The sequence below is a fragment of the Aptenodytes patagonicus genome, chromosome 2 (genome assembly GCF_965638725.1).
Source record: "Aptenodytes patagonicus chromosome 2, bAptPat1.pri.cur, whole genome shotgun sequence".
NCBI classification, from domain to species: domain Eukaryota; kingdom Metazoa; phylum Chordata; class Aves; order Sphenisciformes; family Spheniscidae; genus Aptenodytes; species Aptenodytes patagonicus.
The window spans coordinates 149,741,538-149,767,968 of NC_134950.1; the positions used below are offsets into that span (position 1 = coordinate 149,741,538).

At 39.3% G+C, this 26,431-nt stretch overlaps 1 protein-coding gene across 5 annotated transcripts in view; it reads left to right on the plus strand.

The window, feature by feature from the left end:
* Nucleotides 1-26,431, plus strand: part of CACNB2 (calcium voltage-gated channel auxiliary subunit beta 2) — a 272,822-nt gene that overhangs the window by 127,916 nt on the left and 118,475 nt on the right. The window contains exon 1 of one of the 5 annotated variants that reach the window (XM_076331659.1): nt 24,101-24,386. The exons of the other annotated variants lie outside the window; for them this stretch is intronic. Coding sequence (XP_076187774.1) covers nt 24,354-24,386 — 33 coding nt within the window. The 5' untranslated portion in view covers nt 24,101-24,353. Of the gene's footprint in view, nt 1-24,100; nt 24,387-26,431 lie in introns of those variants that run through there. 5 annotated transcript variants of the gene reach the window in all.

Sequence of the window (26,431 nt, forward strand, 5' to 3'; positions counted from 1 at the left end):
ACAGTGTCCGTCTGGGTTGATGCCGTATGGTGCCGGATTGAAAGAAACCTCCAGATGAGCAGGTGAGGATATAAAATGGAAATACTTGAGTTGGCTTAGAAATGATGGTGAAATGATTGCCTGAGTGCACTTTAAAGTACATTTGTGGCCATAAATGGGGCCTGGCTTTGCCTGTAGGAGTTATTGAAGCTGCCTAGCACTAAGGCTGTTTCTGTATGTGGGAGCTGAGGAGCATCAGAGGTTTCCTGGCACAGGAGCGCAACTCTGCAGAGTTGTCAGAGTGGTCCCTGGTGTGCATTTGGCCGGGACTAACTTGGAATCTTCCAGGCAGCTCTTTGGCACCGCTTGTGAGACAGCACAGGTCAGGTAGTATTCATGTGGGGTGGTTTGGATTCAGCCATCCTCTTTTGAAGGGGAAGAGAGTTAGTTTAATAGTATGGACTTGGGCAACTCCAAGCCAGTTGGCTTCAGTTCAGGAGAATGGTCGAGGCATGTTTGATGCATTAGACCCCAGTAAGAGGAGCCAGGAGTACTGTCCCATGCTAGTAGTCACCGATTTATCTTCTGGGGCCCTGCAGTGATTGCATTGCTGACTGCTAGGAGTGGACCAGGAGCCAAATGAGCCAGGAGGAAAAGTCCTGATCTTCCTCCAACCCTTTGAGGTACCTCCATGTTTATTGAAAAAGTATTTCTGTTTCTGCCCTTGTATGAAAGACGGGCATTTGCACGGCCAAGATTACATTTTAGCGATCATTTGTAAGTCGTGTTGTGCTTGATAAGTCACAGAGCAGTAGCTGTTTTGCAGAGTAATTTTCTTTTTTTACTGTACAGCTGATCTGAAATGCAATCAGTGGTATTGCACTGTCTGTTAAAAAATACTAAGACTCTTTCAGTTAAATTGTTCTCTGTATTCTGCTTTTTAAAAATAGTACTTTCACAGATATGTTGTATGTTGAAAATGAAACTTTTCAAACAAAATACTGATATTGGCTATACAACAAAGTTAAATAGGAAGCACAGTGTCTACTGTAACTTCTGGTTATGGGCAAAATCAAGTTTAAAAGCAGGGTATATCATGTCCTTGGCTCTTGGAGAATATTAAGGAAGCAATCATGGGAAAGAAATGGACTGAATTGTATTAGGGAGGAAAATAAAATAACACTATCAGCTGAAGTCTCTATTTGCAGAGATAATGTAACCTTCTGGGCAGTTCCTGCTGTCGTGGGCTGTCCCTCCGCTGCCTAGTTCATGGTCAAAAGCACTGTTTAATGCTCTAGGGAAAACTCCTTCCCATAACCTGGTACTTGACAGTACTAACTTCTGTACTAAACTGTGTAGTTTAATGGAAATGCACAGCAGTTCTTTGAATGTACATTTTCTTCTCCTGTGTACAGTCATCTACAGGGACTGCTTGCACTTAGTACCCCACATTTGGGTGTAATGTTTCTGGAGAATTTGTGCTTTAACACAACAAGAGGTTGCTTTTTATTTTACCAGAGGGAAAGGTAAGTCCTTGGTCACAAAAACAGAACCAGAGTTAAAAAAGAAAAACATAAAAGCAATGAAAATGAAACTTTAAGTATATTTAACACCATCCTCCTTCCCTGGAAGATTTTGCAGAGACATCTCTCTTAGGGGCAGCTTAGCACTACAACACTTCCTGAGAGTTATGTTTCATATCAGCCTTTAAGCTAACTCTGAAAGTTGAAGAACTCGGCGTGCATCTCCTTTTCTCCTCTCTTTGTTCTCCTTATCTGTTAATTTAGCACTCGACATAAAACATGCTGTACCCAGTTAGACCAAAGATTTATCTAGCTGTTTCCAATAGTAGCCAGTAGCAGAAATAAGGAGAAATATAAGCACAAAGCAAGTGTGTCGTGATACCCTTCCACAAGACAGTTTATTCTCCACGAAGTGCGGCACAAGAACTGCGACAGTGGTAAGGTATATATAAGGTTTATTTAATGTGTGTTCACTGGCTCTCAATGGATTTGTATTCCAAGAACATGTTGTGTGCACTCATTTTTTGGGTCCAGTTCTGTCATTTGCTGCGTATGTTATTTTCTCAACAGAAATACGGTTTCTGAACTTACACTGGGATGGTTGGGATGGCTCAAGTTCTTTCTTGAGGTCTGATCTTTGAGATCAAAATGCAACAGGAGGGACACTTCTGCCTTAAGGGGTTTGCCTGTATTTGAATTCTGTTGTACACATTAATTAGCAGCTTCCTTCTACTTTAAAAAACTTCTTTTTGGTCATCTTGTGAGTGCATAACAAATATTCTGCCTGTCTTCCAAAGGCATGTAGCCTTGCAGGAGGATCTCTTGCTGTTGTCAACTACTCGGAGGTGAGGTGCTGCTGCTGGGAGCAGGAGGCTTTCTCTTACACACCAAATTTTGGTGCCACAGGCAAAAAAGGATCGCATGCTCCTGTTTCAAATGCTGAGGAGAGACCATGGCCTTCAGAACAAGCAGCCCCTCTGACCGTATTCTGCCTGCCTTAGCTCTCATCTGTAAAGTGGGAAAAAAGCCCCCTTCATCTTACTGTGTTTCTTATTGTGAAGATAAATTCTTTTTGAAGCTCTAGAAAAGGCTGGTGGTGAGCTTCTCAGAAAATTCTAAGAACAAGTTAATAACACAGGCTTCAGAGCAATACAGGAGGCCTGGGGCCAAAACACTCAGGAGAACAAAGAGGAGAAAAAATATATATAAGGTAGCAGTTCAGTAAACATTCATCTGTCTGTGTGCTGAAAAATTTAGGAGCTCTCTGGAAATCAGAATATGATTATGTAGGTGAGCACAAGGGAATTCAGTTAAAGCTGACCAAATGCTTAATTGCTTTATTTTGTAGACTTGTTAATCTTCTTTCAAAGTAGGCTCTGTGTGTAATATATTGTAATTTAACCTTGGTATGACTATGTTTTTTGTCATTATTTCCATGCTTATAAGAAAAGAAAAAAAGAATTACAGTGTTTGTTATTATTAAAAAGAGTAAGTTCGTATTTTTTTTTCTGTGCATGTCTTAATTGGCATACAATTGCTTTCCTAATCCAGATAAGTAGTGTTGAACTGTGAATTGCAAAGTCCAGTGCCTTTTAGATTGACGGGTGAAGACTGCTGTGTTTGCAAAGGATCACCGAAAATTCTGCAGTGCCAGCCTAATAAACTATAAATTCTATCAGTATAGAAAAATAATCTCAGGTATTTCTGGACTGTTGTATTCTGTGATAAATGGTGAAAATACGTGAAATACAATAGATGAGAGTGTGAATAATCCACTCATTGCATTGGTAAAAGTTGGAAAAATAATTTTAAAATAACTTATTTGTAGTCCTTTTAATGAATTGTTGTACTGACCTATTTTTGATATAATCTTAGAGGCTGTAATCTGAAAACCATTCTCTGATTCCCTGTAAACCAGTGCACATTACTGGGTAGTAGTTCTGGCTCATCAATTTATTTCAGCAAGGCTTTTTCTATAGTAGTAATACTGAATTCTTCGCGAGGATTTAGTGATAATCCTGTTAATATTTTACTGCTTGTGCAATTACAAGGACGGATATAGATATCCTTGTGTGATGTTTTTATTGTTGGTAGAAAAAAAAAAAGCAACTTTACAAGCAATTCTAATTGCTCTTCACTGGAGGAAAATTATGCTTAAGAAGAAAGTAGATTATAACAGTTCATCATACTTCTTCATTACATATAGCCTAATAAGCTATTGTATGGAGAGTTTTCACTAATTGATAGCAATCCCTTCCAAACTTCACTGTGGAGTTGCACAAAAATACACACATATTGGCAATTGCTTCACGTGGGCTATGCAATGGTACTTTGTGTCTTTTGTACTTAGCGTTAGATTGCTTTGCTGTCTCCTGAGGAAGATCACAGATTAATCTAGAATTTACGAAGTATATGTAATACTTTGGATACTTTGTGTAAAAATAATTCAGGAGAAGAGTACTGACCCTGGACCTTCTCCCTTCCAGTAGTTCCAGCTGTGGCAATAACGGTCTGCTGTGTTTTTCATCCCCTGTGCAGAGATGGACATGAATTTGCAAAGCACAAATGTTAAAAAAAAAACAAACCACATTGGAATACATTAAGGGTGTATGTCATACAAAATTGCATTATTTATTTCATTCCTTTCTGGGAGAGTATGTATTAACTTGTGTGTTCAATTGAACAGAATTGCATATCAGTTCTGCTTTTCCAAAATACAGGCGTCAGTTAAATAGAAATGAATTTATACGCACAGAAATTGTGTCTGTTGGAACTTGCGTAATAGAAATGGGCCCCAGATGTTACAGTTATGTAAGGGCCTAATCTAAAGCCAACCAAAGAGAGCCTTGTGGGCTTCAGATCACGCCAATAAGAACGTTTTCAGGAGAATTAACATCGAAGGAGATTGCAGTAAGCTAACATTGTCTGTAGCTATTGTAAGTATAAAATCAAAATGTATGGATAGAGGGGTGTGCCTTATTCACTGTGGCTGGAGTTAAATTTGTACTTTGAAGGGGAAAAATGTGACATGAATTATCTTTAATAAAAAAAATACTTCATTTAAATGTTAAGCACAACTGTATGTATCTTAAAGCTGTCATTTTTTCTGTTTATTTGAGTAAGTGTTTGTGTGGGGGTGGTTAATAATGTTTTGAGTACGAGATACTTGTTTTGATGTCTTTTCTGCTTTTAAACTGATACAGCATTACATTGCATAGCTATTGCTACGCATTACAAAATAAAAATTAAACTCACAAAGGGAGTTAGGCCCTTGGTGGGTTATCCAGTAATGTTTCGCAGTGAGGTTTGGGTGGTGGAGGTTTGTTGCCCCTCCACTACCAGCATCCTTTCCCCTGCTTTTTTTCCCTTTAGCTATTTCATCTTACTGACCTGGCAGAAAAAAAAAATACGGAAAAGAAAGAAAAACCCAAGTAGTTTCCTATGGGGCTAGGTACTAGCCTACTTTCCTACTGTCACTCTCCTCCTGGAGGGGTCTGACAAGTGCTGGGACCAGCAGAGGGGAGGGAAGGCACTGCTGGAGGTACCAGGGATGGGGGCAGGAGTGGAGAGGACCAAGAGCTCTGCTCTCAGCAGTGGTGTTTACTTATTTGTTATTTTAGCTGTTTTATGTGATGTTTATGTTTTATATGCTGCACTCAGATTCCTGTAAAGTTCCTAACACATCTTTCAGTGCCATTGGGGAACTTAAATTTTCATCTAGTGCTGAAGTTCCTTCTCTGCAGAAATTAAAAATGATCTGTAGGAGCTCTGTGAATCCTGCTTTCCTAACCAACACCTAACCTTAAAGTACTGTTGTGCACTGATCCTGCTTTGTGGACCTTGCAGTAAGGCAGTGTCATGTAAGAGTGGGAGTGTATTTAGACTGGTGGAATTCCACATTTTCCATTAAATGGATTTTTGGCAAAGCAGTGTGTACTTGAAGTCAAGAAGATCAGCATCCACGAAGATGCAACAGTTTGCTCTCAGATGCAACTGTTACTCTCAGGAGAAACAGTTTGCAAGACAAATTCCTCAAGTTAGCTGGTCAAAAATGCGGAATATGAAGGTGCAGTTCTTAGTAAGCCAGGCACTCTTATTGTGCATTTTAATTGTAAAACATAGCTGTGAACCTTTTTCTCTCAGTAGGTATCTAACCAAGTCAGCTTGCCCTTATTAAATAAATAAATAAATAAATAAGTAAATTAATAACTCTTCCCTGTGTGTTATAACCAGTAACCCTGCTGATTTGAGTACTCAACGGTTTCAAACCTTCAAATCTATTTTGCAATATTTAGGAGTTACAGAATTTTGTCCTTTATTCTGTGACGATTTTGAAGTCTCTCCCACGTATAGAAAATAGTTGACTTTTCATTGGCCGCAGAGGGAAAACCAAGAGATTGACTTTATATCTGGTAGTGAAGAAACTTTTCCTTGGAGGTGGGAGACCCTGTTCGTATCCCTTACTCAAACTGGGCAGAGTGTACTGAGGAAGCAGTCAGCTATCCTATAGCTCAGTTCCCACCATGCTGGGTGAGCGGCTGGGTTATTGTCTTTTGCTAGAAGTATCAACCAGCCACTCTCTCAGCATCTCACCTGGGACTCTGCTGCGTGAGCGGCCCTATTCCGTTAGTGTGCAAAACACCAAGCAGACTGGCCCTTTGGTAAAGATCTGAGAGGGAACTATGAACCTGAGAAACCTTCATGAGCTTTGACATGAGCAAGGGAACTGAGCGGTCTCCTGCCGACAGGGTGGTTTTGAGTGTTTTCTGTGGAAAGGCTATTGCAGCAATTTAGGAAATGTGAGTTTGGGTCTGTTTGCTACTGAATTGTTGACTCTGTGTGAGCTTTGACTAATTTATCATCTGTCTTCTCAAGAAAAATTTTGTAGATGTCAGAATTCATATCTATCAACTTTGTGTAGGTATATACAGAGTTCTGCTGTCTTGTCATGTTACATAAATGAGGGATTTTAATACCTTGATGTCTTTTGGGAAGACTTTGGGTCTTCTCAAAGGGGAAAGGAAAATCTTCTAAAGTTGACTCTTGCCAGGTGGTAACATATGTAACGTATATGATTGGCAAAGAGATAAATATTCACCTTCAAATAGGGAAAGGGAACAGCTTGGACCATACTTAACTCAACCTGAGGTCTTCGTATGAGATACTAGGATACCTAAAGAGTTGGCTGAGGAATCTCAGAAACATGAAGTTATCTTTTAAGAAACTGTGTAACACTGGTGAAGGTGAAGTACCCGATGACTGAATAAAAAGTAAATTTGGTATCTCAGGTAACTGAAGAAAAACAAACACAGTATCATCCTTTAAAATGGGAAGGAAATGAGAAACAGAAGAATCCTCCTGTGTGTGTGTATATATATGTATATATTAGATTTATACATGTGGATTGACAAGTTGCCATGCATTACCTGTTCATGCATTTATCCATCAGCAAATGCCAGATAACATAATCCATAATGAGGCAGAATTACAATTGCCTTAATTTGTTTGCCATATGCTGAGTGCCCACATGTCCACATATGGATCAGCTGATGCACAATAACTTGGTGATGAGAAAAATTAGTCATATGTCTAAGCTTTTATTATTTCTGAGATATTGACTGTTGTGATCTCTAACAACTCATTTATGATTTGGTTTGTCAAGAAGAACTTTTTTAGACAGACATCCATTTTCAATTTGGGATGGAAAGAGGCAGAGTCCAGATACCTTGATTTCCTAAACTAAAAAACCAAAACCAAAAAAACTTAAACATTCACAAGCAAGCTTCTATTAGTATGTTACTGAGAATTAGTGTGTAGTCGATCAGTACTTCTATCCTCTTATGTGCTTAATGGCATTTGTAGTCCAAATTTAGTAAAATTTCATAAGGTTATGTTTAAAATTGATTGAGACTTCTGATGAAAACACTGTGTAAATATAGAGTATTAATATTTAACGTTAAAACTACGTCTCCATTAGTGCTATACAAGATTAAAACATGAATGAAAATAGTAATTATTGGATGAATTGCATTCCTGTTCTCTTAATAAAGACCTTATATTTTTCTGTAAGTGGCTGAAGGTCACTCACTTTTGTTCTAAGGCACCTTAATTAATTTGTCAGGTTACACACAGCACGCAGCTTTTAACAGACCTGGTGCTTCTTAGGTGACAATTCACGCTCTTGGGCAAAGAAGGGCAGAAGGCATCTAGCATTTACTATACACTAGTTCCGTGACCGTCTGCTGCTCAGAAGTTAAAAAAAAAAAAGAAAAAAAAAAAGAAGAAAGAAAAAGAAGTGGTTTCTATTCTATGGCTAGAAGATTTAGGGAGCTTTTGAAACTTTATGATCAGTACCAGGGAATTTCTCTATTGCTGCTTCTGCAGTTTAAATCATCTTATTACTGTGTTTTCTAGTACAAAGTTCTTTTGTTTCAATATTGTGATGCCAAAATTTGCCATGATGACAGCCTGGTCTTGCAAGCTTAGTTTCAGTATTCTGTAAAATCTGCTGAAGGGCAGAAAATAAGCCTCTGGAATCAGAGCTGCCCTGTCCTAATTGCGTTATTCCAGCTGGGACTGTGATTGTGTATTCTTCAGAGTAGTTCTGATTTGCCCCAAGGTATTTGTGTCCCACAGCATGTGTTAAACTTTTTAAGAATGATAATTTTGCCAAAAAGCTAGCTCAGTAATTGTACTTTAAAAAAATACCAAACCTTTATTAATAAAGTATTGCATCAGAAATTGCTATACTTCTCACAGCCTTCTAAAATTGTATTCGCTGAAGTTTACCGTTTGCTTCCTCTGAAAACGCTAGTAGTTTCAACATTCCCAGTTTAATAATGCATCCTAGAAGTGCCTTATGGAAGTCAGAATAAATACAAGAGGTTGTCAATGTTCTGTGTATTTTTCTTTGCTGAATCTATTTCAGGTAAATAGAAATAGCTATTTCATGAGAAAGAAATATTTGGCTACCATCAAAAACTTATGCAAGGTTTCTACTTATTTAATTCTATTTTGGCATCTGAACTGAACCTAACATGAATATTGATTTCTGAAACAGTGGTAAAATTTTAACAGTCCTGCATTCCCAGCCTCCCCTTGCGCAAAAAAAAAAAAAAAAAAAGGCAAACCTGATCATGTATAAACCAAAAATCACTTCTAGTTTCAGTGAGTTAGAATTGTTAGCAATATGGTATGCAGCTAATATAAATAAGAAATCACATTTTAAGTGATGGGGGGAGGGAAGTGTGTAACTTTATATTGACCTTGGTACACCTTACAAGTGGCTGTGTGAAGATATGTGTAGAAACCAGTTAATATAAATGGAAACTAGTCTGAAGTCTTTATTTAAAAAAAAAAAAAATTACTCTGTTTTGATTCCTATTGTGAGACATGTAGGTGGGGTCTGCCCTTCCCTCTCCAAGTACCGTCAACTTTACAGAGTGTAATTACAAACTCAGTGTTAAGAGTTTGGCCTTTGGAAATAGGCAATGTTTTCAGCTCTCACAGACCCGAATTTTGTCTTTACAGAGCTTTGCTTGCCTAGCGTGCTTATTAAAGACCAGTCTCGAGGCGTAAGCAGAGGAGAAGATTCCTAGCTCACTGAGCAGCTGGAGCCAAAAAAAATGTTTGTCCTGGTTGCTACTCTCAGGAGTCACTGCCTCATCATTTATTATCTCAGTGGTAGCAGGAGCAGAAAGCTGCTTCTCCGCAGCTCTTTCTCTGTTCATACCATTCCCTGCCTGTTGCTGCCTGCTCCTTACTCCTCTTTACACCTCCAGAAGCCTCTGACCAATACGGACATGTATTCTTCATTCTTCTTATTTACATTTAACCTATACTCTTATTTTAAGCCAGTTGACCCTAATCTTGCAAACTCTGAAACTCATCAGGGCCAATAATATGCCTGTGAGTTTCCCTGATGATTGCAGTGGACCGGCTAATGCATGGAAGTACTGCCATGCTGATGTGTCTAATGCGGTTTTTCTTAGGATGGTAGTTTTTATAAAGAACCATGATTAAGGTTCATTTGAATGTATCTTCTACTGTAACATATCTTCCACCTTAATTATGGTCAAGCATAATTTTCCTTTTACAGGGGAGATTTCCAACTTGAAATACCAGTTCCTAATATCTCTGTTCAGGAGGGGTGGGGAAAGAAAAAAAAAATCCATATCCACAAACATCAAGAAGTCCGATTATCCAGTGTTCATGCTCAGATGCTTCTCCATGATTTGTTTCTGGCTGTATAGCCAGTTGTTGTATGTTAACAGGAGGCCATGCGTGCTGCGAGGCATGCATCTGAGATTAATAAAATGTTATGTTACTCCAGCAAGTGTGCAGGCTTCGTTCCTAAAGCGGCTGACGTCACCGGGAGCACGGAGCCCTCCCACTCCTCCTTGGTAATTGATGGTGACGGGCTCTCTGCTGAGCTGTAACCTAACATAGGGACTGAATCAGATCAACAGCTGAGAGAAATCACCAGCAAACAGTATCGCTCCATATAGACAAAAGCTGGGCACTTTAAACCAGGCCGTAGACGGACAAGTATTTCAAATAACGATTAATGAAGGCTGATTTGCTGAAGTTTTCACTGGTGCACTGCTTTGCCTCAGAGGTTTTTCTCCTGTAAGAAGCATTGCTGCTGCTGGAAGGGCTGGCCCGCGCGGAGCGAGCCTGACATGCTTGACAGACGCCTGATGTCTCCTCAAACTAAGCACATTACTCCTGGGGTAAGCATATGTTGAGGGAGTGCAGGCCAGATGCTCGGGAGCCCTTTAATTTTACAATGCAATGTACGGGCTGGCTTGCAAGTTAACTTAATTACAGTTAAACTGTTTCACTTTGCTCTCATCTAGCCAAGCTCAAATGTTGTTGAAAAATGTGCCAGCCTTTTTGTGGAAGTCTAAATTATACCTTTGAGCTTCCCTTTTTAACATGTACTAACTTGCTGTCATATTGAAAAACTGCAAAAAACTAGAGTTGAGGGGAAGGGAAAGCACTCACAGGTGGCTGTTGCTGAGAGCGCTTCTGTCTATAACCCTGTTAAAATAGTTAAAATGAAGTAGCTTGGTGTTTGTTCCGTGTTTTGGGGGATTGTGCTAAATTGTTTTCTCCTCAATACGAGAGCAATGGGACTCTCTGCTGGCAGTACTTTGAAGTACATTCTCTTTACAGACACAAATGTTACACTCTATTGTTATTTTTGGTTTGGGTTAGGTTGTAACATGCTCGTGAGTTTTGGTTTGGCAGCATTTGACCAGGTGCGTGTATTCTGGGGCCAGGGACTTACAGTAGCAGATATCCCACTATAGCTGTGCTTATGAAATAAAATATAAGTAGATGACAAATCTTTTTGAAAAGTTATAATTTGATGTGCTTTGTTTTCTTTATTACACTGTAGAAAACAAAGGATGGAGATTAAAATAGTAAAAGTAATGTAGGCATAAACTTCAGCCAAATGTTTGGCTTAAACTTGCTGCTTTCTATAACCTTTATGAGAGATTTGAATATAGTTGCAGTGAAAGAAGTGTACTGGAGGCATGACCGTAGCTTTCCAGAGTTATTCTGAAAAAAAACAGGGACTGTGTCTTGTGTAACAGCTGCTCCACAGCTTTCTTCTAGAAGGAAATCAGATTTGGATCATTCCTATTCCTGGATTATTTAGGGATCTCCACATAGGAAGCTGAATAGTTATTGCTAACATCCATTCTATTCTCCTCTTATGGACAACTTTTCTTTAGTCAAATTAGAATGTGCTCATATGTTTATAGGGGGAATAATGCAACAATGGGTCTTATGGGAAGTGTGCCATGAAGCAGGAAGGTATACAACCACCGTATACAACTCTACTGGACTTGTTTTCAGCAAGGATGTTCAAAACAGCAGAAATCAGCTACTAGTAGAATCACAGAATCATTTAGGTTGGAAAAGACCCTTAAGATCAGCGAGTCCAACTGTAGCTTTACCTACCTTTAGCTACCTTTAGCATTTTCTTATGTAATTAATATAGTTAAAAGCTTAAGTCTTTAAGTTTTAATATATATCTTTTCTAAGCAGTTCTTAAGAGTCCTGATGAATTAATGTGTTTTGGGGTTCTCTGACAAACCCAATACAATTATTAATGGGGAAAAAATGGAGAATAACTTTTTGGGTGGGAAAAGGGTGTAAAATGAAAAAAAACCCAAAACCCAATTGGAAAATATTGTTTTCCTAAAGAGGAGCTACCTGATGTTAGAACTTAGCACAAATAATGTCCATGTTTCCATGTAACATTTTCATCTTTCTGTCTAGTGGTAGTCAAATACCTCAAGTTGTGCCAGGGGAGGCTTAGATTGGATGTGAGGAAACATTTCTTTACTGAAAGAGTGGTTAAACATTGGAACAGGCTGCCCAGGGAAGTGGTTGAGTCCCCATCCCTGGAGGTATTTAAAAGATGTGTAGATGAGGCGCTTAGGGACATGGTTTAGTGGGCATGGTGGTGTTGGGTCGATGGTTGGACTCGATGATCTTAGAGGTCTTTTCCAACCTTAATGATTCTACGATTCTATGAAATAATGTCATCAAGGGGAAGGTGAGTTTGATTTATCTGGGCTTTAGAGTAAAATGAAGCTTTTCCCTCATATCACATCATGAAGAAGTCCAAGCTGTATTTGGCATAGTCATAGAAGTCCTGGTGGACGGAGGAAGAAGTTACTGTTTGACAGGGTGAGGGGATCGCAGGGAGCGGTGCTGTGGATGTACAGCCCTTGTGAACTGAGAAGCAGCAACAAAGCAGGATAGGTGAAGTGGTACACAGGCAGAAAGGAATAAAATTTGGCTGAAGGGATTCAGCCATGTATATTATGTGAATTTCTGAACATTTGGTCAACCTTTCTTCCAAAATGATGGTTGATGATCATTCCATGTTTCCTCAGTTTCTATCCTAGTTTCTGGATGTGTCATGAGGGGAAGACGACCATTTAGCTTTTCTAATGTGAATTTTGGCTGTAGTCACTTCTTGTTCAGAAGCATTTTAAAGGAAGCTGTGCTTGCAAATTAGCTTGGCTTTAGTGATACTAGTCCTCAAACATTTAACTGAAAAAGGAGTTGTTTAGATGGATGAGAGGAAAGTAATGGGAAGATTGGGGAGGTTAAAAAGGAGATATAGCTTGAGAACTTTCTCTTTCATGTTTCTTGGCATGCATAATTAAGTAAAATGACTATTGATGATAGTCTTTTAATGACAGATGTTGCATCAAAAGTGGATACAAATTGCATAATTGAACAGAGATTCAGATAAACATTTAATGGGTACTTTTTTCTGAATTGCCAAATTTCAGGATGTCCCTTGTAACATGTTGACTCCTGAAGTATCCAAGTCAATTAAAATGTTACAGTAGGATGAAATAAACTAATACTTACTGCATAACCACTGACACATTTTTCACCACCAACACAGTCCTTGTGACATAGAAATTCTTCAATATGGAAACTTCTGTAACTGCCAGAAAGTGTAAGCACATCAGGCGCAGTAATTCCTTGTGGTCTCCTGAGGCTGTCATTTTGTCCTTACCTCACCCACTACGCAGAGAAGTGACATCCTGCTTTCTGCAGATTTACCCAGATTTTCCTGAATTTATGTTTTCAGCATCACTGGAATATATTGTTGCTGCCGCTATTTTTTATTCAGTTTTCAAATTGCAGTGAATGAGCCTAGGAATTCATAAACCTGAAAGGGCAAATTCTGCTATTTGCTTCCCAGGATGAATAGTGTGGAAATGCAGCATAAAAAGGGGGTAAAAGGAGGGGAGGTAAAGTGCCTTGAAACTTCTATTGCATTCAGATACCCATTTTGTAGGCTATTGAACCACTGGGCTACTTTATTTTAATATCTATTTTTTTGCTATGGGCCAAAATACAGAAGATGTTATAATTTTGAAAATAGGTTTTCTAATTACATATGCACGTATGACTTTTTGCATTTTTTTTTAATTACTGATCCCTAAAGTCCTTTGTTATAAGTACAGTATTTCTTTACAAATTTTTATGCGCCACTGGTGCTGCATGTACACTGCATGAAAGCCTGTGGTTTATATCGTACTTGCAACTGCTTAATAACAGCAACCAATGTTCTGTGAAAAAGATAGTTTGAAAATTCTACTGACTGACAGACTAAATGTTTACATTGCTGCTCATGCCATCATCTTATATTTAAACAAGCTGCTGAGTATTAAAGCGTATGGACAGTCTTTGTATAACAGCTCTGATTTTTAGGTTGGTTTCCTAAGACAAGATTCATGCGATCCCACTTTCCATCTGTTAGTTGTGCTTCTCAGTAACTTCAATCTAATGGCCAATTTAAATCAGGCTTGCAGAGGTCTCAGAAGTACTGAGTGCTTATAACAGACCTTCTTGGGGGCTGGACGGAGCTGTTAAAGCCATTTACTTGACATGCCAGTGTGTGAGAGTCAAGGCACTCTCTGGGCTCCTCTGGCATCCAAAAGATAGCAGCCAGCCAGCCGATGAGCACAAATTTAACTCCAGAGTAGCTGAAACAAATGCTGCCTCTTGTTCAACTAGCAACTTGCGGAAAGGGCAGGGAAGTTTGGGGAGGGGAGGGGAACTGTGGGTACGGAGCATGTGGCGTGTAGGGAAAATGAGAGAGAGCTGAAGGTATTGTGGAGGTGTGTGTGGGAAACCAGGCTTCGTTACTTCTGCTGTTCACAAAACAACTTGTTTTTCTTCAGCTCGTCATTAATGATACATTGCATTTTGCAGTATTTTAGTGGATATAAATTTCTATTTTTTTCTGAATGTATTGAGGCTACCGAAAGGATGTTGACAGATTGATGATTTAGAATATTCACCCCTTAAAAATTATTAGCTTTTTAGTTAATGGTATGGATAGAATATTAGTATCAGAAAAAAATATCATTTAAAAGCTCTGCTAGTAATTCTAGGTATAAAAACTAAATTTCACTTTGAATAGGCTTATGCTGATCAAAGGATGTCAGTAGAAAGACTGGCTCACAGTTGCAGTAGTTGTAATGTAACAGTGTCTTCTCAATTTGACAAATTCCTCAGTCAAGTATGTATTATCGTTTCTGTGCAATTCAGCACAGTCTTGTAAGTATGCAGTCCAGCAGCTCAAGTTCATCAGGATAGAGTTTCTTTGAAAATCTGTGTGACCCTGACATGCTTGGGCTTTACATTTTTCCCTCTTATTAAGAGCCTTATCATTTTGCTTATTTGTTTAAGCACTATTCAGTGACTGGTTTTTATTTGAAAGTTTCTGTTTTTTTCCTTTTATGTCATATTCACATAAACTTTATCATTACATGATAATAAAATATGCATATCTTTCTTGCCTTTCAATAATGTAACAATGAAACAAGTAGTTTCAAATCATAGTATTATTTGAAAGAGTAATCTCTTCGATATTTGCTCTCTAGCAACTAGTAAGTGAATATATGTAAGGCACTGGAAAAAGTAATGCTTGAAATTTTTAAATACTGCTTTTCAGCAATATTTCCAGTTCATCTTGGAAACAGGGTCACTTTGGTATGTAAGAAACAGGTTAATGCTTAATTATATAATAGTTTCAATAGCTTATGCTATGGTGGAATGCTAGAAAAGTTGTTTTCAAACTAAGCACTTTGATAACTTTCTGCCAAATTCAAAGTAAATCAGTGAGTTCCCTGAACATCATGGTATTTTCTGGCTGAATATTTTCTGTCAAGAAAATGTGATCAGCTTCTATCGCTGTGCTTTCACATGGATCTCCCAGCTTCATTAGAATTTGTATAGACTTAAACAAAGCAACTAGCATCGTAATGGCAGAAGTCTTTCATTTTAGGAGAAGCTTGAGGTGTCTGAACTAAACTACTCGAGAGAATCATTTCCTTCTTAAATTTTAAAAGCAACTTTCTGCATTGATGCTGGTTTAGTGTAAATCCATTATTACATTCATATCATGCACAATATGATATACAATTTAGGTTCAGTTTTATGAATTTAGGAGAGGAGAAATTCTTGTAACTTGGAATTCAAAATACTGTCATTTTGTAGGTCACTACCATATTAAGATCAACAATTATGGATTTGATCAGAATTCTTATATTATTGACTTTTTTCATCATGGTAAATCAATTGTCTAGTAAATTTTTTGTACTTAGGAGGAGTTTCTCAGTGACTTCAGAAATCCTCATCCAACTCCCCTTAGTATCAGATTTGAACCTGAAAAAGGTAGTGGGGGATGACTGCTGAATCACACAGTCGGGTTCACCTTTAAAACTCTAACTGGGATGTAGAAAATGCTGGAGTGCCTTTCTTGGAGTATCAGAGCCCTGCAGTCTCAGACAGAGAAGACAAGCCCAACATAGAAATGCAGTTTGAGGTATGCTCTTTGGTTTGATGCATGAGCTTTCAGATTGTCAGGCTGTTCAGAGCATTCTTTTTACAAACACTGCTTGTGAATCGTAGCAACAGGGAGGGGAAAAAATGTACCAAACAGAAAAATGTTACTGAAAAATCAAATTTTTACACCAACCTAGGAGAATATAAAAGGGAAAAAAAATGTATCATTTCAGCGTGGGAGAGGGAAGACCTTTCCACCCTGCCCTAAGTATTCTTACTGTCTGCTAATAAGATTCTGTTAATTTGGGCGGACATGGGAGAGTGACTAAAAGTATCTTACCTTCATGCTGCATCTCATCAGGGCAGTTCTCAAAATATCATTGTAACGCGTTGCATTAGTTCTCTGTGAGGAACAACTTACTGTACGTATTGCATCCGTTACATTGCAAACTACTGACTCCGCTTAACTAACGTGCTGGTTCTTCTGACTGTATTTTCGCTGCAGTGCACTGAGAGTTATTAGCCAGGGTTGCACATCTGGCTCCCTGCTCATTAAACTGAAGTATGTTTCTGCAGTGCCAGGGTGACGCTCATCCTCATAGGTGAGAGAGGCCATTACAACAGCACATGTGCTGCCTAAATTCCACTTCTTTCCTATTCTGAGCTCTGAAGTGGGTCTCAAGTGATACGTAGTCCTTTCTGCAGAGACAAGTTTTCCAGCTTTCACGTTTCACCAGAACTCATTTCACTGGAGCTTACTAAATTGTACTAACCAGTCTTCACCAAAAATTAAACATTAATAAAGCTTTTAGGACTGCCAAAAATGTAAGCATCAGAAATATTAGAGGTTTCAAACATAGTAAAAATGAGAAATGAGAACTGAGATTTGAAGAATTGATGAGGCCAAAGAAACCACAACATTTGGTGAGAATCAATAACTTTAATTGAGGGACTTGTGGAATGATGGCTTGTGCCAAAAATGCATAAACAAAGGCAAGGCGTGCCAAAATACCTCCTGTGGCCTGCTGCTGTGGCTCTGCTGATCAGATACACTTTTGTTTCTGACGCGAGAACAGAATTTGGAGGTCTCAATAGCTCAAGTTTTACAAGCACTTTTATAAACATGATTTTGAGGTATGGTTGGATTTGGTACATGAATTATTACCTCATTTTAAAAAACAAAACAGTTTTAAAGGACCAAGGGCTCAGACCTCTCCTCTGTGAAGTATCAGTTGATAAGTCAATGTCCCTAGTATGGGAATTGCACAGCAATAGTACCCAGAAGACAACCTGTAACCCGAGCACAGTTTTCAGGACGTGGACGTGGCCAGAGGTGGTTAATACCCCTGGTAGTTCCTGGTGGCTTCTGTTCACAGCTACAAGCCAAAGTTACTCCTCAGTCATCAGCTCTGGCAGATCAGCATCTGGTGATCATCGAGCTGCTCATGGCACTTGAACCATTTCGGTGCACCCAGGAGCAGACGTGTTGAGTATGAGAGTTGAAAGCCTTTTACTGAGATTAAATCCCAGTGTTTATTTAACGTAGCCTTCCGTGTAGCAGCATGTGGTATATCAGCAGCATGTAGTGGTGACATTATAGAGTTAAATTAGTAACTTTTCAATAGAAAGCTGTATTTCCTAAGGAACTATAGCCATCACAGGTTTTTTTTTTCCCAGGGTTGTGTAAGTTTTATATATTTTACTTCAAGATCTTGGTGTTATCTCTGAAGATTGGTTCGATTATTGACGTTCTTGTGCTCAAAAGCATATGCATTTCCCTTCTTGCAATTAATAAATACAGCAAAATGAACATTACCTCTGTTTTAATCTTCAGGGTATTATTTCTTTTAAATGTGGTTGTTGAAGATAATTTGATTCCAAACACTTAAAGCTCTGACAAAATTTACAGCTGTTTCAGAAGTGTTTGGCTGCACATTCTGTTGCAGGTGACTTGTGTGAGCACCTTGGACCAGCAACAGCATGTTGAGCACTTCAGTTGTTCTTTCTGTCTGTATCCCCATTCTCTGTGCTTCACTGCTGCAAGGCTACAAGAAGACAATGTTCCCCGTGACTCTGCATTACATTTAAAAAATAAAAATAAAAAATCTTGCCCACGCATGGGAACAATCACCTGTGGGCAGATCTTCCAACTTCATAGCATTTATAGCACCTCTCCAATATCCAAGTGATGCAGAGGATCCATAATACAACAGGTATTTGTATTATGTATCCATCATGCGTTGTATCCATAATACATTATGTATCCATAATACAAATGGTATCAAACCTTTGCTATGTTCCTGACACTCATTGTGAGTTGGGTTAAATGTTTTAACATCTGACTGCAAGAAGAATGGCAGCCATTTGCAGCTTGTTATTTCCGTGACACTGTGAGAACATGCTCACGTTATCTTTCAATGCAGGAGGAGATAGCACGTGCCCCTAATGTAAGTACGTTTGCAAGTTGAGAAGTTTAGTCTGCTGTTAATGTTATCACTGCTGTATCCTGAAATAGAAAACTGCAGGCAGATTGGATTGTGTTAGAGAACGGTAACCATAATAACCAATAACAATCTGCAAATGATAAGCAGCTTTAGTGTTTAAAAATAAAATTTAAATAGCATTCCAATAGTTCCATGGGCATACTTTCAGATTTTATTTTATTATTCATTCATTTTAAGCTTGTTTTTGAGATTTAAGATGTGACATAAATCTTAAGGAAGTGTTTAATTATTGCATCTTGAATTAGTTGACGTTGGTTTATTATACATCTAAATTAAATCTCATAGAATGAAATGTTACTTATCGACCGTCTTTCAGATGTACACCATCTGTAAAGGAGAATTACAAACATCCTACATGATGTATGGTATTTTATGTAAGGAGGTGGACTTCGATTTTATGGCTAGATGTAAAGCCAATACATTCAGAAAAGAAATACAAAGCCTGCTGGAGATGAACGCAGAGCATCTTGATGGTTCATATTGTTCATATCAGTTCTGCTGATATGAAAATTAAAAACAAACAAACAAAAAAACCCCTTTTAACTTGACCCAAAACATGCTATTTTTTTGGGGGTGCTTTAAAAAGAAAGGAAGGTGTCATTCAAAAGAAGTGAAGGAGGAGGTCCAAATTGTGTCCTGGCCCATCCCTTCCCCTCCTTCCCTTCCCCCAACATACAGATAGAGGTGTTTAGCAGGAGTCTGGGAAACTCGAACTGAATTACTGACCTGTCATGAAAGTATATGAGCAGCATGGTACTATGATCAAGCTGTTAACTCTTCCGGGTTAATTTGTTTTCAGTCTCCCTTGCTGAGACAGTCCTATCGTTTTCATAAAATACTTGGATATTTCTTAAAACACAGGGTCTTATTTCCCAGTTGTTCTAGCTGCCGGGACACTGTGGTTACCACCATACTGCATTCAGAGAGTAACAAGGGCAATGAGAAGAATTGAAGAAGACCCATCCTTCAGAATGTGTTCATGTTCGGAGGAACAAGAAGGCCAGGGCTTCAGATCCTTCCTGTAGCTCTTTCAGGGCAATAATACTCCTGGAGGTGTAAGCGAGCCACAATTTATGCTGCTGGAAGTGAGGTACCCACAGTTATCCTGGCCACCACGGGGGAAAATGAATTGGACAGCTAAAATTCATAAGAAGAACTGAAAAATTACTTGCTAATCATCATTTTCCCATTTAAGTAACGCTGTTAAGCAATTATTTAGTGTTGGTGTGGGGCAGGATAGTTTGGATGGTAGGTAATTAAAGCAAAATAGCTCTGCTCTTTGGTCCCTTACATGAAAGGGGACAAGTTCTTCAGCATTTTTTGCCACAGGTAAATAAAAACAGGAGCATTGCCGAAGTTCCCTTAAGAATGAAACACATTTACAAGAGACAATTCTTGTTGCTAGCTGTGCAAAAGACAGTTACGAGCTGTTGACATTCTTCACTGGGATTTGAATTTGAATCTGAATTACGTAAAAGAAAGTTGATTGCTTTTCATTTGAGTTCCTGAAGAAAAAATAGTTGTTACTGTTGGATGGAAGTTGAAAGATTCTTGTTTATCGAGGAAGGTCTGTTTAGTCTATTAACCTTGACAACCATGTCAGCAGTTTTTTCTGTTTGTTTTCCCAAAGGCACTATGTTGAAGTAGTATGATAAACAGTTATTTATAGTGTAGACAATTCATAGCTATGCTTAAAAGACATGGGTCAGAGTTTAAATACCAGAGTTAAACGCTATCCTCCTAGACAATTTGAAAAGTCATTATGCTTAATCTTTGAAAATTAAAATGGAGAGATGGAATCACTAAAATATCAACATGAATCAGATCTTTTTTATATGAATTTGTTATGGTTTCACAGAGGGGTTGAGGTAGGAAGGCATCTCTGGAGGTCATCTAGTCCAATCACCTGCTTGGAGTAGGTCTACCTAGAGCCAGTTGCCCAGGACCATGTCCAGACGGCTTTTGAATATCTCCAAGGATGGAGATTCTACAACCTCCCTGGGCAACCTGTGCCAGTGCTCAGTCACCCTCACAGAAAAAAAAAAAAAAAGAGGGGGGGAAAAAAAAAAAGAAAAAAAGCATTTCCTTATGTTTAAATGGAATTTCCTATATTTCGATCTATGCTCATTGCTTCTTGCCCTTTCACTGGGAACCGCTGAGAAGAGTCTGGCTCTGTCTTCTTTACTCCCTCCCATCAGGTATTATACACATTAGTAGATTTTTATGAAAGGAGCAAAATTTACAGAAACAATCAGAGCAAACAAAGATCACACATATTGACACACCTGCATTTGTACCTGGTTGCCTCTGTTAACAGATGTTTAATATTGCTATTGCTGTCCTGGATTCTACAGATGAGCAAGGGCTACTCTAAAAGTACTGGTGTACAGTAGAAAGTTAAAGAAGTGATTTCTTTTATGCTTGTGATTTACTCATCATTTCAGACTGTCGTCTTGACTGTCATGCTCAAGCCTCCAGGTAGTTTGTTTTTCTTCAGTCTGAAGGCTGGTTCTTAAGGCCCAGTCTTCATCAAGTTGGTTTTGTGTACCTGAGTAGCTCTCTGTCACACATCTTCAAGCACAGATCCTGCTGGAAAGCACCAGTGGAGGAGAGGAGCAATTCCACCCTTAGCTTTGTTTCCACCTTTTTTCATAGAGCCCTTGCTGTGGTTTTGAGACTTTCTGCCTTTATCCCAGTTCTGTTGCTATCCTAAACTTCGTCTCTTGCTGAAGTCTCCACGCTACAAGTTCTTCAGTAGCCCCTATTTGCTTGATCAGCAGTTCTGCCTAGGCATCCCATCTCAGCATCTCTGCCCTGCTCCTCACCATTCCCTTCTTCCCTGGTTACCTCCTAGCTTTAGGCTAGTCAGGTAGCCAGCTGTCCCTGTGCAGGTCTTTTCAAATCCTATTGTGTTCCCTGCCTACCATGAATGTTTTTCTTGCCTAATCTTAATTTGTGTCTTCTGGCCTGGTTTATAGCATCTCCTCCCTGTAGGCCACGCAGTCACACTGCTTCCTTCCTTGTTCTGCACTCTGGTTTCCTGCCCTTCCCATTCCCACCACCTCTCCGGTCCCACTGCTGCCAGATTCCTTTTTCCAACCTACTTCTCTCTCTCTCCCATTTCAAGTTCTGTGGCCGCCCTGTGCTGGCCAGTCCCATACCACACTGAGCCACTGGGGGAAGGAAGCACAGAGAAAACCCACCACTGTCACTTAGCTGGGAGTGGAGCACAGGTCATCCAGAAGTGCTGTGCTAAGTTTAAACGCCCTCAACAGGGGTGGCATTTTTGCAGACTTTAACTCTTGAACCATAAAAGCTATATACAGATTTGCTTTGTGGAGCCCTAAGATAGACTTGGGTACCTGTCATGATGTTTCAAGAGAGCAATGAGCAATTCAGCTTATTTACTGTCCAAGCTGCCAGACTCTGCCTGCTTGTACTGTCTGTAGTGAGAATTACTTGTGACATGTAAGTCACTTATGGTGACAGTCTGAATAACACCCTAAGTCTCTGTTGAGTGTAGGTGAACTGCAGTCCTCCCTGATTTCATATTCATGCCCAAAGTACAGGAACTGATGAAACTATTTAAAAAAAAAATCACCATAATTTTTAATACATAGAAAGCAATATGTTTTCCTTATTCTTGATGGTGGGAGCAGTTGTGACATTCCTGCTGATTTTTTTTTTTTCCCCCAATTTAATAGTGAGAGCCATATCCAACAAGGGAGCAATCAAGTTACGGCACCCAAATTTCAGTTGCTTATAGGAGCTGTATCAGACAAGCAAAGTAATGGGTGATGACGCTAGCTTTGCCTAGTATTGACAGGTGTGGTTTCATGCTAAAAAGCTGTGCAGTAAAGCTTAGGTAATTACATTAAAACTAATAAATGTATGTAACCACACTCGTTTAGCATCAATAGTGGCAACCAACTTGGACAAGTGATTATCGCATTCCACTAGCGGTGTCTTATGTCTGTTATTTACCTCCATGCAGGAATGGTGCATGTTTTGTTTACTTTCTGGGAACAGAATATTATGATATTGCTTCTTTGAAGTGTAATTTGCAATTGATATAATGTGAAGTGACCAGTTTGGCTGACAGATTAAACTACTGCTATTTTGTAAACGTATGGTTGGAAGATAGTGAAGGGAAGTAAAATTAATGTCTTCTGATTTCTAATTTGCTCTTTCCAAGAGTATATAGCTTGGTTTTAACTACTTTTGTGAATACATAAAAGAACTTAAAAAATCCAGACTCATGAGGCACATCACATACAGTCAACAGAGGACCAAAGGTCTGTTTTGACAGAGAAGGCAGATTGAGAGAAGAATATCCTACTAACTCATGCAAAGAAACTGAGGTAGTCAAGACAAGATCTATTTAAAATAAGCACGGGGCGAGGCGGGGGGAGGAACAGGGAGGATGTTTACAATGTATTTGAACTGCATCATTTGGTGTCTTCTTTATGAAAGAGGTCTTGTCCTTTTTCCTCTGTGAAGAGAAGGAAGTTGAGTAGCACAAACTTTTTCAATGTTATATGTGTTCATGGTATCATCATGATATGTTGTGTATATTATATTAACATGATTATAGATATAAATGGGCAAGCATACACCCACACATTTCCTTCTTCTGATATTACATATTCCATAATTTTTCCTACAGTTTATGTGTAGTTCTGACTATGGGATATAGTGATAGCAGCAATACAAACTATAAGGAATTCAGAGGACTGAGCAGAGAGGCGATGGGTTTCCTAGCGCTGTTTTAAAGCTGTTTTGATCAAGGTTGTGTTACTGGATGCCAACTGGTGGCCTCTTACCCCGTTGTGAAGGACAGCCTTTCCCAGAGGGCAGTATTTCTGTACGCTTACTTTATGCTGTATTCCTAAACCATCTTTAATGAGATTTATTTTTAAAACCCCATTTTAATATTAGATTGGGAATGCTGTGGGTGAATTAGTCTCTGAAGTCTTTTAGTCTTTAGCTGTTTAGCCTGCTCTTTGGCTGCTTTTTACTCTTTCTTGCCTGCTCTACCTGGACTGGAAGTTGGCCAGGGGCGAGGCCCGGCCTTAGGCTCTTCTGTCATGGCGTGGTATCGTACGCTGGATCAGTTTCCCATGCCGTGGAGGTAGCGGGTATGACTTTTCTGTTACCTGCGTGCCAGCATGTTATAAAGTTGCACTGTGTTTCGCTAACAGAGCAGCCTGGGATTAATCAGCAGAAGGAAGCAATGAAGTGTGTGAAACGTAGCAACGGAAAACTATCCTGGAATGATTCTCATTTGTATTTTTTTAATAGATAGTGAGATACCTCCATGGGTTTCTGCAGAGCTATCAGAGTAGTGAGGGGTAAATTTAGATGAGCTCGGGTAATCCAGCTTGTCAACTGCCTGTTTCTGAGCTCCTCCAAGTTGAACTAGCTGTGCTCGCTCACACCGAGCACTTCACCCGACTGCAGCATTTGCTCCCCCTGCCTCTCGGTGATGAATACACCCGAGCGTCCGCTCCCACTCCAGAAATGCTACTCCTGCGATGTTCCCGGGCTCTCCCATCCCAAACCGCAGGTCATCGGGCTCCCACTCGCTTTTTTCCCGACCCTGCTTTTCCCCGCAGCCAATCAGGGCAGTGCCAGCAACATGTGATGAGGAGCAGGAGCCTGAATGAGCTCCCCGGCCCCGCTCGGCGCTGGCAGCGCTGCCCACAGCCGCGCTCCGGCCGGGCACGGGTTTGCTGCCGCCGCCGCCGCTTCTCTCCGTCTGTGGAGTTTCGTCTTCGGAGCAGCCTGCCAGGCCGTCGGTTCCTCGGCCCCTCGCAGCAAGAGGTTTTGTTTCCGTGCCTGAGCGCAATACTTAAAGAGCAGTTTGAGCGTGGGAAACGAGCGCCGGGACTGCATCGCAGCTGTGAAGCCTGCCTGGCTGAAACACAGAAGTTGAAGATGCGGTTGAAGACCTTACTTTAGGCGTTTCGGACGCTCTGAACGTCTAGTGTCAGGCCGAGGAGGTGTAGCTATGTACCTTTTTGGCAGTGAGGATTACGAAGTGGTAAGATGTAAACTAAGGATTTTTTTTTTTTAATATTATTTAATGTTTCCTGTCTCAGAATTTATTGGGCAGTTTGAATTTCTGTCAGTGCTGTTACTTCTGTAGTTGAACTTCAGTACTCACCAATTCAATCGCTTTTAAAAAATGACATTTTTCTGCAAGTTCTTCAAGTAGTGAGATACTATTTGCTAGATAAAATTGAATTTACTTTCCTTGTCATATTTATCGCATTGTGGCAATACTGAAAACATTCAAGTACTGGTTATTTTGAGGCAATTCAAACTTTGGGTTAAGAAAAACCATGCTTCCCAATAATTCAGAATTTGTCTCATACTTTGTAATGTAGATAGACGACAAGTAGCTTACGGAACTGCCCTTAATTGTATGTTTGTGGGGACATTGCCAAAACATTTCTTTTGTACATTTCAAAACATGTCATTGTAATGTAATGTAATGTCTATCAGAAGAGCTAGCTTAAAAAAAACCCCAAACACACCCACATTAAGATCTGACACTCTTTACTTCAGTCTTTGTGTAAAATGACATCTGAAATAAGTTGATGATGTAAGAGAAGACAAGAAGAAAACCACGAATAACTCCGCACTGTTGCGTGGCATTGGTAGCTGACATAAAAGTTTGCAATTTTGCAGCCTGAGGCTCATGTGCTACGTTGTAAGCAAAATGGATGGATTCTTCCACCCACACACCACTCGTGACCGAGTCAAGACCTCAGGAGCTTTGGGGAAAAATAATGAGACTGAAAAATGTGTATAAACCCTACTATAGGACATCAAAATAAATTTCACATGCTAAAAAGTGGCACATTCTTTGCATATAACTGGCAATTGCAAATGTTTTGTTTTGATTATTGAAGTTGCTCTTTGAAGTATGAAAGCGCCTTTTATGGCAGTCTGGGTTCTACAACACATTTCAAGGAATTAATTTAGTTATTTTGGATTTTTTCCTCCTTTTTTTTTTTTTTTAATTCCAACCAGCTATGTTTTTGAGATGCAGGAAACGTAGAAGAAGTTGTTGAGGAAAATAATTTAAATGCAGCTGTCTGCACATTGAACTCATTTGTGTGCGCAACTCGCACAAACTTTCACAAATGAAGCAAGGCAACTGAAAACTTAGTTTCTCCAAAGCAGCAAACAACATGGCATTGCAGTAATTATGCTATGGATTGATTACTTGTTTATAAAAATTGACAAGTAAAAGAAAGTTTCCAACTTTAAAGCTTTTAATGGACTGATTTCTTTTTTTAATCCATTACGTCTTTGTAGCTATTTGTAAAGGGTTGCAAATCTCTCTTCATAGATTTTTGCCCAGTCTCTACATTCCGTTGAACCCTGTGTAGCTACTTACTGGTTTGTACAGAGAGTGAAGCTTTGGGTCTGAAATTGTAAAGTACCTTGAAAATAACCTAGATGACTGAAGAATGGTGGTAGGGTTTTGGACTCCACTGTATCTCTCAATCTCTTTTCCTGATGCTGTTTCAACTTTTAAAAAGTATTGAAGTACTCTGTGTCATAGAAAATAGTTTAATGTTTAAGACACCTTTCCCAGGCAGGTGGGACATCTCATTCCAGTCCCTTTTCTACTACATACTTAAGCGAAGTGGAATAGCATCAATAGAAAAAGGTAAGAAGTCCACCATGAATTGTGTGGGTTTGGGGTTTTTTTCATTTTCTTTTTTTTTTCCTCTTTGATATCTCTAGAGGTCCCTGAAACTGAAGTGTAATGTTCTGTTCAAACAAAATATTTCGTTAAGTCCAGACCAAAATGTCATTTGTGTTTTTTCTTCTTAGGTTTTCTTTAAAGGAAGATAGTTCAGGGGAAAACATGGATGCACTTTTTCGGTGTTACTTTGGCAGCCAGACTTACCAAGATGTTTGCTTTACTCAGTGATAAGTAAAATAGAATAGATGGCCTACATAAAGCTTGAAGAACAGTTTTATTGTTCAGTAAAAGCTAGAATCAATGTAAAACTTCTATTTGTACAGCTCTGTAGTCCATGAAGCCATATGCTCTGCACTGTGGAAAAG